This window comes from Lepidochelys kempii, chromosome 4 (genome assembly GCF_965140265.1).
Source record: "Lepidochelys kempii isolate rLepKem1 chromosome 4, rLepKem1.hap2, whole genome shotgun sequence".
Lineage (NCBI taxonomy): Eukaryota > Metazoa > Chordata > Testudines > Cheloniidae > Lepidochelys > Lepidochelys kempii.
The window spans coordinates 34,026,186-34,039,068 of record NC_133259.1 but is presented as its reverse complement, the minus strand read 5'-3'; the positions used below and the strand labels follow the sequence as shown (position 1 = coordinate 34,039,068).

The window sequence follows — 12,883 nt, the reverse complement described above, 5'->3', positions numbered from 1 at the left end:
TCTCTCTCTCTCTCATGGTAAAGAGCAGAGAGAAGGGAAATATGTAATTTGCCTACCACATTTTTGGGCATTAAAAATAAAATAATTAAAAATGAAATAAATACTAACAACAAAGGGGCTTTTGCGGGAGTTTTTGGTGCACAAGGAATGCATGATCAAGCTGCAAGAGAACATCGCAATTGAAGACCCGATCCTGCAGGCACATATTAGTTATCAGTATTATTTCTTATCAGGCTACTACTGTTAGCAGCACAACTGAATTCTGACTAATATTGGTAGGAAGCATTATGCCCGGTGTAAGTCATTGCAAAATCAGGAGTTTAATAACGGTTGGGCAGTGAATGATAATATTTAAAGTTTGTGTGAGTGTGGCGAGTGGTGCAATTAGCTAAAAGAATTATAAAACTGCCAAAAACGATGACTTAGACATACCTGTTGCTCCATTGTCATTTATAAGGCTGCTTAGAATATACTCAGCTTTTAAAAGTTTTCCTGAAAAAAGAACCCAAAAAGATAGATGAACATAAAAATGCATTATGTAATCTAGATGGGATTGAACTATTCATGAATAAAACTCTGTCTATTCTAGTTAGTCTCCATCTTCCTAATGCATTCACTGTTCATGTTTAAGTGGTTTTTAATTATACTATGTATAAAAGTACATTTCTGAAATTAGGACTGCTGTTAAACACTCACAGCTAGACATGAACTAGTGGTCAGGAAATAAAGGACACCTGTATGTATACTGAATGCCACATGCAATTTTGCATGTACAGAAACACAGAAGAAATGATAAAGTAGGATACTTTATAGCTAGAACACTTGCACTATTTTGTACTTAGAAAATCCTGTATGCCGAGTTAATATGTATTACTTTACAGCAGTGGTTCTCAAACTTCATTGCACCACGACCCCCTTCTGATAACGAAAATTACTATACAACCCCAGAAGGTAGGACTAAAGCCTGAGCCCCCTCAAGCCCCACTGCCCTAATCAGTGGGGCCAAAGCCCAAGGGCTTCAGCCCTGGACGGGGGGCCCTGTAACCTCAGTCCTGCCACCCAGGGCTGAAGCCGAAGCCTGAGCCCCAGCACTCAGGGCTGAAACGCTCAGGCTTTGATCCTGGATCCCAGCAAGTCTAACGCCAGCCCTGGCGACCCCATTAAAACGGGGTTGCGACCCACAGTTTGAGAACTCCTGCTCTACAGCTCCATCCTGCCAACACTAGAGTGCAGAACTACTGCTGCGAATAGTCCCATTGCATTCATGTGATATGCTCAGTACAACGTGTTTGTAGAATTGAGGTAATAAATAAAAAAATATTTGTTAAAGAAACAACAACCCCTAGCAGAGTTATGGGCCTTGCTTCATTCCTTCCAGTACCTAGATATTACAGTATTACTTACAATCATGTAGGTCTGGCCCCTGCACAGCCACCCAGCTGTGGGGAGGGAGAAATGCACCTTACACAGAGCTGCTTCTGAGATGCTCCCTACAGGGGGTCAGCACCTAAAGGAGGGCAGGGAGTAGGCGGGTGCCATGGCTGTGATCTCCTCATGGGCCACTCGGCTGGTCATAATGAGGATAGTATGCTGAACTCGTTAAAAGGCCTCAGCTTGCCTGTGGTGCTCCACCCTTCCCATAATGTAGGGCTGCTCTGAACAGGCATAATCAAGCCCTTTGGGCTGAGCTCTCCACTGTGCCACCCACCCTGCATCTTCCCCTACCCTGAGATGGTGTCCTCCAAGGACAGGAAACAGTGGCAGATAGTGGAGGAAAGGAGAAGACTGTCCTCCAGCAGCTATGGTTCCCTGATCCCCTCTACCCCTCTTCAGGGAATAGGGAGTGCTCCTGGGGATTGATCACAAGCACAGAGATGTGGTTTTGGACAGAGGAGGGGTGAGGAGGTTAGGCTGCTACATCATTCACAGAAGAGGATTGGGGAACAGGCCCTGAGCTGCTGGTCTCTTTGCAGGCTGAGCGGCTCCACGCCCTTCTACATTCTCTCTCTCGTGTAGTTGTCCCACCAGTTCCCTGGGCTCCCCCTCTGTTCCTTAGAAGGGAGGACTAGAGAGGAGCAGGGGTAGCAGCTCTGGTGAGCTACAGAGAGGTAGGGCGATAGGACAGATTTAATTTTAGGGGAGATGGAAGGAGGTGAGGAAAGCTCAACTGGGGAAATGCATGGCCTGGCCTGAATTGTACTGGCAGCCTAAATCCCTCTCCCCACGATCCCCCAACAAATCCAGGGAGGCACCCTCTTCCCAAACCCACGACTCCTCTAAGCAACCTGGGACAACTACCCCTCCTCAATACCAGATTTAAGAACATGGGTATTGAATTCATGCAGCAAGGAAACATCCTACACACAGACTTCACGGGGAAAAAACCAGTAAAAGCTGCCAATGACAGCACAGCATTTAACAAAACACAGGTGTTCCACATCTCAGCCATTCGTCACTCGTTTCAATGGCCTGTGTCACACACTGGCAGGTTTGAATGCTGAGAGAGACGCTGTGAGGCCTTGTTTTACCACTCTTATCATACTGAGGCAGCTTTGGCTCCACAAGCAGTCCACCCGAAATCAACAGAACTGCTCATGTGAGTAGAGTTATATGTTTGCAGCACCAGCCCAAAATATGAATATTCTGGTGCTTAGACACCACAGCAATGGGAGCATTCGAAACACACGGATAGAAACAAGAATGGTTCTGAAAGGTAAATTATAGTTTCTATTGTCATTATTTTACCAAAAAAAAAATCACGTAATTTAAATTGAGTTGTTAAAACCAGGGTAGATTCAGTCAGCTTCTCCTTTTACCTTTGGTCCTGAAATAAGGGAAGATACTTTAAAAGCCGTTCAGGTACCATCCACGCTCCAAGTATGATGAAAAGAAGCACCAATTTACATTAGTGGGGCTGTCAGCGGCATTGTTTGTGTAGTCAAGTGGCCCTACTGAAAAAACGGCCGGGACAGTGCAGAGAAAATGCCGGTGTTCTAATCTACTTTTTAAAGGCTCTCGGTCAGAAGTACAGCAATTCAGATACCTCTGTTTGAAACCAGCAGGCCAGATTTGTGAAGGAACAAAAGCTCCAATTAGTATTTTCCACACCCTTTCACAATTTTCTCTACTGCTTTTGGCTCTGAAACCCTTTATGCCAGGCCCTTTGTGCTGGCAAGAGGAGGTGGGAGGGATGCAGGGGGGTGGGATCTACGTTTGAAAAGATGGCACTGGGATCATAGGAATGTCATCCCCAGAATAGGACAAAGTATCCTCTTGAAAGTCAAGTAGCTCCTAATTAGAACTGAGCAGAGAAAATGGAGAGGGAGAGAGCGAGCGCTTAACAGGGGTTTTGTTACCTGAATTTACAGAGATGCGAGCTAGGCGAATAACCACCTGAGGGGCTATTGGTGTGGCTGGCTGCAACTTGTGCAGGCCTTTGGCAATCCGAAGAAGTTTGCTGGAGGCATCCACCCAATATAGGAATCGGTCAATCAGGAACACGATAGCAGCTGCTGTTGCACAGTCCTTGACCATGATGGAGGCTTTCAAATAAACCTGAAAAGAACACCAAAAACAGGAGACAGCCAGGCACAAACAGGAGAGGTAAAAGAAGTTCAGTTAACCGTTTACAGAAAATACTCAGGCTTAATAACTCTTTGCCAAATGACAGGTTTCAGAGTAACAGCATTGTTAGTCTGTATCCGCAAAAAGAAAAGGAGTACTTGTGGCACCTTAGAGACTAACAAATTTATTTGAGACTAACCAATTTATTTGAGCATGAGCTTTCGTGAGCTACAGCTCACTTCATCAGATGTTTACCGTGGAAACTGCAGCAGACTTTATATACACACAGAAATCATGAAACAATACCTCCTCCCACCCCACTGTCCTGCTGGTAATAGCTTATCTAAAGTGATCAACAGGTGGGCCATTTCCAGCACAAATCCAGGTTTTCTCACCCTCCACCCCCCCACACAAATTCACTCTCCTGCTGGTGCTAGCCCATCCAAAGTGACAACTCTTTACATAATCAAGTCGGGCTATTTCCTGCATAGATCAAGGTTTTCTCACATCCCCCCCACCCCCATACACACACAAACTCACTCTCCTGCTGGTAATAGCTCATCTAAACTGACCATTCTCCAGGTTTAAATCCAAGTTAAACCAGAACATCTGGGGGGGGGGGGGGGGTAGGAAAAAACAAGAGGACACAGGCTACCTTGCATAATGACTTAGCCACTCCCAGTCTCTATTTAAGCCTAAATTAATAGTATCCAATTTGCAAATGAATTCCAATTCAGCAGTTTCTCGCTGGAGTCTGGATTTGAAGTTTTTTTGTTTTAAGATAGCGACCTTCATGTCTGTGATTGCGTGACCAGAGAGATTGAAGTGTTCTCCGACTGGTTTATGAATGTTATAATTCTTGACATCTGATTTGTGTCCATTTATTCTTTTACGTAGAGACTGTCCAGTTTGACCAATGTACATGGCAGAGGGGCATTGCTGGCACATGATGGCATAGATCACATTGGTGGATGTGCAGGTGAACGAGCCTCTGATAGTGTGGCTGATGTTATTAGGCCCTGTGATGGTGTCCCCTGAATAGATATGTGGGCACAATTGGCAACGGGCTTTGTTGCAAGGATAAGTTCCTGGGTTAGTGGTTCTGTTGTGTGGTATGTGGTTGTTGGTGAGTATTTGCTTCAGGTTGCGGGGCTGTCTGTAGGCAAGGACTGGCCTGTCTCCCAAGACTTGTGAGAGTGTTGGGTCATCCATGGAAAAGAAGCCCTTGAGGAATTCCACCATGATTTCAACAATTTCCATCCCACCACCAACCTCAGCCTGGTCCAGTCCACACAAGAGATCCACTTCCTGGACACTACAGTGCTAATAAACAATGGCCACATAAACACCACCCTATACCGTAAATCTACTGACCGCTATTCCTACCTGCATGCCTCCAGCTTTCACCCTGACCACACCACACGATCCATCGTCTACAGCCAAGCTCTGCGATACAACCGCATTTGCTCCAACCCCTCAGACAGAGACAAACACCTACAAGATCTCTGTCAAGCTTTCTTACAACTACAATACCCACCTGCAGAAGTAAAGAAACAGATTGATAGAGCCAGAAGAGTTCCCAGAAGTTACCTACTACAGGACAGGCCTAACAAAGAAAATAACAGAACGCCACTAGCCGTCACCTTCAGCCCCCAACTAAAACCCCTCCAACGCATTATTAAGGATCTACAACCTATCCTAAAGGATGACCCAACACTCTCACAAGTCTTGGGAGACAGGCCAGTCCTTGCCTACAGACAGCCCCGCAACCTGAAGCAAATACTCACCAACAACCACATACCACACAACAGAACCACTAACCCAGGAACTTATCCTTGCAACAAAGCCCGTTGCCAATTGTGCCCACATATCTATTCAGGGGACACCATCACAGGGCCTAATAACATCAGCCACACTATCAGAGGCTCGTTCACCTGCACATCCACCAATGTGATCTATGCCATCATGTGCCAGCAATGCCCCTCTGCCATGTACATTGGTCAAACTGGACAGTCTCTACGTAAAAGAATAAATGGACACAAATCAGATGTCAAGAATTATAACATTCATAAACCAGTCGGAGAACACTTCAATCTCTCTGGTCACGCAATCACAGACATGAAGGTCGCTATCTTAAAACAAAAAAACTTCAAATCCAGACTCCAGCGAGAAACTGCTGAATTGGAATTCATTTGCAAATTGGATACTATTAATTTAGGCTTAAATAGAGACTGGGAGTGGCTAAGTCATTATGCAAGGTAGCCTGTGTCCTCTTGTTTTTTCCTACACCCCCCCCCCAGATGTTCTGGTTTAACTTGGATTTAAACCTGGAGAATGGTCAGTTTAGATGAGCTATTACCAGCAGGAGAGTGAGTTTGTGTGTGTATGGGGGTGGGGGGGATGTGAGAAAACCTTGATCTATGCAGGAAATAGCCCGACTTGATTATGTAAAGAGTTGTCACTTTGGATGGGCTAGCACCAGCAGGAGAGTGAATTTGTGTGGGGGGGTGGAGGGTGAGAAAACCTGGATTTGTGCTGGAAATGGCCCACCTGTTGATCACTTTAGATAAGCTATTACCAGCAGGACAGTGGGGTGGGAGGAGGTATTGTTTCATGATTTCTGTGTGTATATAAAGTCTGCTGCAGTTTCCACGGTAAACATCTGATGAAGTGAGCTGTAGCTCACGAAAGCTCATGCTCAAATAAATTGGTTAGTCTCTAAGGTGCCACAAGTACTCCTTTTCTTTTTGCGAATACAGACTAACACGGCTGTTCCTCTGAAATTTATTTGAGCATAAGCTTTTGTGAGCTACAGCTCACCTCATCGGATGCATCCAATGAAGTGAGCTGTAGCTCACGAAAGCTTATGCTCTAATAAATTTGTTAGTCTCTAAGGTGCCACAAGTACTCCTTTTCTTTTTGCCAAATGATGCTGCTTGTACAACACTATGCACGAGACCAGATTTTCAGTCAAATAGTCTTCCTTATTTGCTATCAGACAGTCATACAATTTTACAGAGATTGAAGAAATAGACATTGGGAAAAACAAATATCTGCTGGTTGATGAAATACTATATGCATTTCTCAATCTGCTTGCAATTCTTTTGTTCCTGGGCTTTTGGTAAGGGCGATAGTGATTAAATAGCGTTTATTAGCATTATAAATATTACTTCTGTCTATTTTCTGATTTGTTTTTTAGCATGGAAACTTCTGGTTGGGCAGTTTGTTTTATGGGTTTGTAATGTGGATTTTGTCCCTATTTTGTCTTTTTAATTGTTATACTGCTCCTAGAATGGTAGTTAAGTGCTTTGTAAATTTAAATGGACAACAAACCAATTCATAGTCATAATGGTAATGTCTAGCTCTTACACTGCTTGACCTGGAGAAGTACCGAGCACCTCCTCAATTCCCATCTGATGTCACTGAGAGCTGCAAGAGCTCCGCATCTAGTTTGTGCAGCAGCTGTTATCCATAAATCTTCAAGGAAGTTACATAGGTGGGTAAGTACTGTTAGTCCTATTTTGCAATTGGGAAACTGAGGCACGGAGAGGTGAAGATGAAAACTCAAACTTGAGTGCCTCTGAAAATCAGGCCACTTATTTACACATGCATAAATATTTAAATACTACCCAAATACTATCCAAATTTTCAGTGTTGCTGAACTGCTGGAGTTCCCATTAGCTTAAATGGGAGCGGTCAGTGTTAACTGCAAATTTTCTTTTCCTTTTTTTCCCTAAAAGTCCCGTAGGAAATTATGGCCTCTCAGGAGGCAAATCAGCTCTTTGAGGGATCAGCCCTAAATATAAATAACTGGCATTAATGCAACATTAAGATTACAAGATCAAACACTCCTTTATACATCACAAAGAAGCAAACAGGGCAGAAGTCCAATGTTTTTTCCTTTGCAGGTCACCTTTAATGATTTTTAAAGCAGTATTAGCTCCCTTGGAGTCCCCTCTGAGGCTGATCCTTCTTACTGGTATGAGGAATCAGCCAGAGTTCCTGAAGGAGCATGCTGTTAGGGGGAAGGGAGGCCAGCAGGGTAGCAGTGTGGATGCACAGAGACTCTGTGGGTGTCTAGAGCCATGCAGATCTTGGGACATCTGCCAGGCTAGGGCCCAAACACCATGCCCTTTCCAGGGGAGTTGTGGGATCAGTCATTGTCCCCTGCCACACACAATGGGGCAATGAGGAAAAGAGCTCCACAAGTTCAAATTAGGAATTTCATACATCCTTTGAGGGCCTGTCTTGTGATGGGGAGAGTAGCATCCAATGATCATTTCACTGAAATGTCTACATTACACCATGGCAGGAGCCTCTTTTCCTATCTCAAAAAATCACCCCGGGAGCACCGGTTGTAGGAGGAATGTAGAGGAGTGTGAAGTTATTGTCCCTTCCTTCTTGTCCAAACTGTCTTTTAACTGGATCCTATTCTATAGAATTCCCATGGGCCACATGGTCTCTCGGTCTTAAGTAAGAGAAAAGTGAAAGGAGTTGTCTTCACAGAGGGGAGAAGGGGGAGCGCAGGTCACTTCAGGAAGCGAGAAGAGACTCTCACAATATGGTATAGTCAGGGAACCCGTCCCTCCTGTGCTTCCACAGCCATAGAATATGCTTTCCAGCCAGGTCTTTGGCCCACAACCTCCCTGTAGCCCTCAATTACCCCGCCTTGTAAAAATGAGACTCGTAATGCTACTTATCCAGCTTTGTCAGGTGCTTTGAGGTGCTTGGATATAAAGAGCTCTCTATACAGTGAAAAGTGCAGAGCCATGAGTGTTTGAAAAATCTAGTATGTCAAGCTCTATTCCAAAAAGGGCCTGACTCTCCTCTCCCTCACACCAGTGTAAATCAGGAGTAACTCCACTGAAATCAGTGGTGTTAAAAGTGCTGTGAGTGAGAGCAGAATCAGTCCTCAAAGCCCTGTCAGATAGTGCGTGACTGAAGAGAGAACTTTATCTGAATCACGAGCAAAATTAAAAAAAAAAAAAAAAAAAATTTTGGCAGCTATCTCAATGTTTGTACTCGGCTTATAACATTTCCCTCTCATTAGCTCTCCTCGTAGGCACACTGGCCCAAAACCTCAAAGGTATTTAGGCACCCAACTCAATGGCTATGTCTACACTTATAACAGTGTATAAAGGAGAAGCACCACGCATTTAGCTCTCCGCCACACTGAAAGGTTGGCTGCATTGACACTTGTCCCTGTGGTGCGTAGCTATACCCCACAATGAAAGGCTCTAGAAGCAGCGAAAACTCCAGCAGCTCCCCAGCAAGAACAGGCTGTGGCAGGGAGGAGCCAGTGGGGAAAAGGCTCTCCTCGAGAAAAGCCCAGGCAGGGAAAGGCCCACCTGCCAGAGCCTTTCCTCACTGCTGGAACCTTTCACCATGGCTCTGGCTGTGGGGAGGCAGTGGACACGACACTGCTAAAAACAGCACTGTTGACATGAGAGGCACTGCTTGGGCTTATAGAAAGTTGTGTAGGGAATATACCCTAGGGGTCCTGCCTGTAGGGCATGCCACTCTACTTGCCTAAGCTCTCTCTCCCCATCTACACGGATCTTTATATCTGCACTAGCTGGCTGTGCAGTGTCTGTCTGCTACACGCCACCGCAAGTGTACATGTAACTCACGAGAGTTAGGCGCCTAACTACCTTTGAGAACTGGGCCACTGAGACGGATTTTCCATTCATATGGGTTTTTACACCAGGGTAGCTCCATGACATCAATAGTGTTACCCTCGATTTACACTGATGCAACTGAGATCAGGATCAGGCTCACAGAGGGGATTTTACCACTCTGTCCAGTTTTTAAATTCACAGCTTGCTATGTAACTCTCAGGCGATGAAGAAAGCAAGGCAGGGATGGTTTGGATAGGATATGATAGGATAATGGAACCAATCAATAGCAGCATATTTGCTATCTCCCAGCTTTTCCACACTTCAAGGTGCTATTCTGATTTTTGTTTTTTTGTTTAACTTTTTCCTGATCCAGAGAGGGTCTTTGCTGAAAGGATGGCACTTGAAAGGGATTCCCCACTCCCTGCGTGCACATGCTCTACTTCTGCCTGCTTACAATGGAGGAATCCCTCTCTTTAAGCACCTGTAAACTGACCCTGCAAACTACCCATTCTAAATGCTCATGAACACACCATATATTTAAGCACAGAGCATTGCCTAATCTATTTTTTCTCCCCTTCTTCCCTTAATAGATTGGAGCACAAAAGCCTGAGAGAGGGTGACCTGCCAAACAAAAGGGCCTTTGAGTTCTTAGGAAAAGTAGACTTGGAGGAGGATGGAAGGAATCCAAGTGGCCCTATTATTTCCACTTGCACTAATTAGACATTTTTCTGTCAGCTATTGAGCACTGCTGAGAGGCCAAACTCACTGAATTCATTTCTAAAGTGTTTACAGAAGTTTGCATCTGTTTGTGTCTCTTCAGGAGGAAAATAAGCACTTCAATAGCATTGTGAAAAATCTAAACGAAGCATCCTATTCTGGAGGGCCTGGCAGCCTTGCAGCTGCATAATTTAGCTCTCTGCTCAAAGCTGAAGCCTCTTGTGTCTCTCTCCAAAACCAAATGGACTCAAAATGTAGAAAAGTCAAGCCCGGGGGAGAATCTTCGCTATTTTTTTAAAAAAAGGAACGGCTGCACGCTGTGTGGCATATAGTAACATAGCCTGGTGTCAGTCCCTGTCCTTATGTTCCTGTGTTTCTACCAGTACACTGAGAAATTAATACTCACTTCTTTCATTTGTTGCCAAATAACATGGCTTTAGAATTCCTTAGCATCCAAAGACAGTGCTGGATAACTGCCATGCTGGGTATGTAAACAAAATCATGTACAAAGAAACTCTCAAAACTACTTTTAAACAGACTGAGACAGAGGACCCAGTTCTGCTCTCCATAGCATCATTATAAACCCAGAGTAACTCCACTGACTTCAAAGGTGTAACTGCCTAACTGAGAGCAATCAGAAATTCAGATCTACTGCTCAGACATGGACACTTAAGCCCCTTTGTCCTTCTTTGGGGGGGCTCTCTCATTTACTATATTTCCTATTGTTATCATTTTAGAGAGTGTCTGTATGTGTCTAGATCTAGGGGGAGAAAGGGAGAGAGAAATAAAATACACTTTGTTTCAACATCTGTTTCCATGAAGTGAAATGCATATGTCTAATTGAGTTTATGATACAAAGAGGAACCTCATGGCTGGGAAGCGGAGTCAGGTGGTGACGGAATTAAGTTTGCATGAGATTTCTATACATGGTTGATTGGAAAAAATGCAAAAGAGCCTTTACTGAAAGTGAAGGGCTTTTGCTTAACAGCAGTGAGTGGAAGTGTGTGCTGTTTTCATGGCTTCTTGCATTACTGCTATAGCTCTGCCCCACATAGAGCTTCAAGTTTGGGTCCCAGCTTTGGGTTCAAAGCCATGACACCTTCTTTGCACTGACAATGGCAGCTGTTCCCAAGACGGGACACAAACTCAGAACCAGAGCCATCTGGCACTAGACCTGGCAGGAACTGTGTAAAAAGGATATTATTGGTGTATAATGAATGAAGAGGAGGAGGGGAAGAAGACTGGGGAACCCTTAACGTGATGACTGATTTAACAGGAATTAAAAGCACAAATAAATGAAATACTGGTTCACGCCTGTCTGTCTATTTACAAAGCAATGAACACATAGGTAAGCATCCCATGAAAAGAGTGTTCGTCTGCAGACTCACACTGGGAAAGATGCCCTTGCAACTAAAAGGGGTAGAAACTTAGGCAGCTAATAAACGGCTTAATTTTCAAAGATGCTGAGCACCATTAACTCATCCTGCATTCATCTCTGTGCCTAACTAGGGAACTATGTGCCTAGCTGTAGGCACTCATGTTTGAACACTTCAACTTTCATTTATTTTGTTAGTGAAAATTTAAATTCTTCACAGAGATCCTAAATAAACGCATCAGGAAGGAATTTTCATGGTGCATATTTCCAGTGGTTTCAGTTATATTTCCTAGATCTTTTCCAAAATTTACACACAATTTACATCTCGTCTATGTATATAAATCCAAAGAAATTGTCTATTACTTGTTTATATTTCTTCCATCCATCTATATCAGCTGTGGGCCAATCAATGAAAGGCCAAAGCATTGAAGGATATGGCATTGAAGGACTTGAATAATGCACTGTTAGCAAAGCCCATCTTCTCCAGTGGGGACTGGATCTGCTGGGAATTGTTAACCCTGTGGCATTGCACTGGGTTTCTCTGTCAATCTTTGTAAATAATCTAACTAATCAAAAACTCACTCTCTCTTTTCAGCTTAATTCTCTGGCAATTACATTTACTATATATTTTTCATTTCCTGTTCTAAGCTTTAACAGCACATAGACTTTATACACATGACAACACATGGATAAATATTCATTTGTGAATCTCTGAGGCTATGTTGCCATTGAGGAATTCTGAGGATGTCAGAATCAGGAAAACAAAGCTTGAGTCCCTTTGGGCACTCACCATAACCCCAGGAAGATTAGTTACTAAGTACATGGAGCACTTGGAAAATGTAAACTGCTATGCAAGTGCTAAGTTTCTGCCTGCTATGACAGGAAAGATAGTCCTAGGCTAGTGCCCTAACCACTGGACTAAGGAGAGGCAGGTTTGATTCCCTACTGTGCTGGTGTGACCTTGGGCAGGTCACTTAGGTCTAGATCCTCAAAGATATTTGGTCACTTAACTCCAATTGAAATCAATGGGAAATAGGCATCTCAATATCTTTGATCTGGGCCATCTGTAAAATGGGGACAATAATACTTCCCACAGGGGTGTTGTGAGAATAGATATAGTAAATGTTTTGTGAATCACCAGGGCTTGAAGATACTGCTATACTATCATTTGAAAACTGGGAATTAACAGGGTTAATTTATATCCCTTAAGGTACACAAGATATCATACCTTTAAAATGTTTCCTACAATGTGGTTGTAGCCATGTTGGCTCCAGAATATTAGAGAGAGAAGATGGGTGAAGTAATATCTTTTATTGGACCAACTCAGTTGGTGAAAGAGATGAACTTTTGAGCTCCACAGAGCTTTTCTTCAGGTCTGTGTAGCTGAAAAGCTTGTCTCTCTCACCACCAGAAGTTGGTCCAATGAAAGATATTACCTCACCCACCTTGTCTCTCTTTAAATACTTTAAAATGGTCATTGGTCACTCAGACTAATAGACAGCTATACTGTGGCCATTTACCAGACAGGGCTAGACACTTTCAGCATTATCACAAGTAACTTTGGCTAATTTACCATAGGATCCAACAGGTAAACTGTTCTTTGATCCAA

General features: G+C 43.8%; 1 protein-coding gene across 3 annotated transcripts in view; it reads right to left on the bottom strand.

Moving 5' to 3' along the window:
- ALPK1 (alpha kinase 1) overlaps positions 1-12,883 on the bottom strand; it is a 77,702-nt gene that overhangs the window by 17,548 nt on the left and 47,271 nt on the right. For all 3 annotated transcript variants that reach the window (XM_073340905.1, XM_073340907.1, XM_073340906.1), the window contains exons 5-6: positions 3,357-3,555; positions 433-492 (exon numbers count right to left, since the gene is read on the bottom strand). In XM_073340905.1, the coding sequence (XP_073197006.1) occupies positions 433-492; positions 3,357-3,555 (259 nt within the window). The remainder of the gene's footprint in view (positions 1-432; positions 493-3,356; positions 3,556-12,883) is intronic.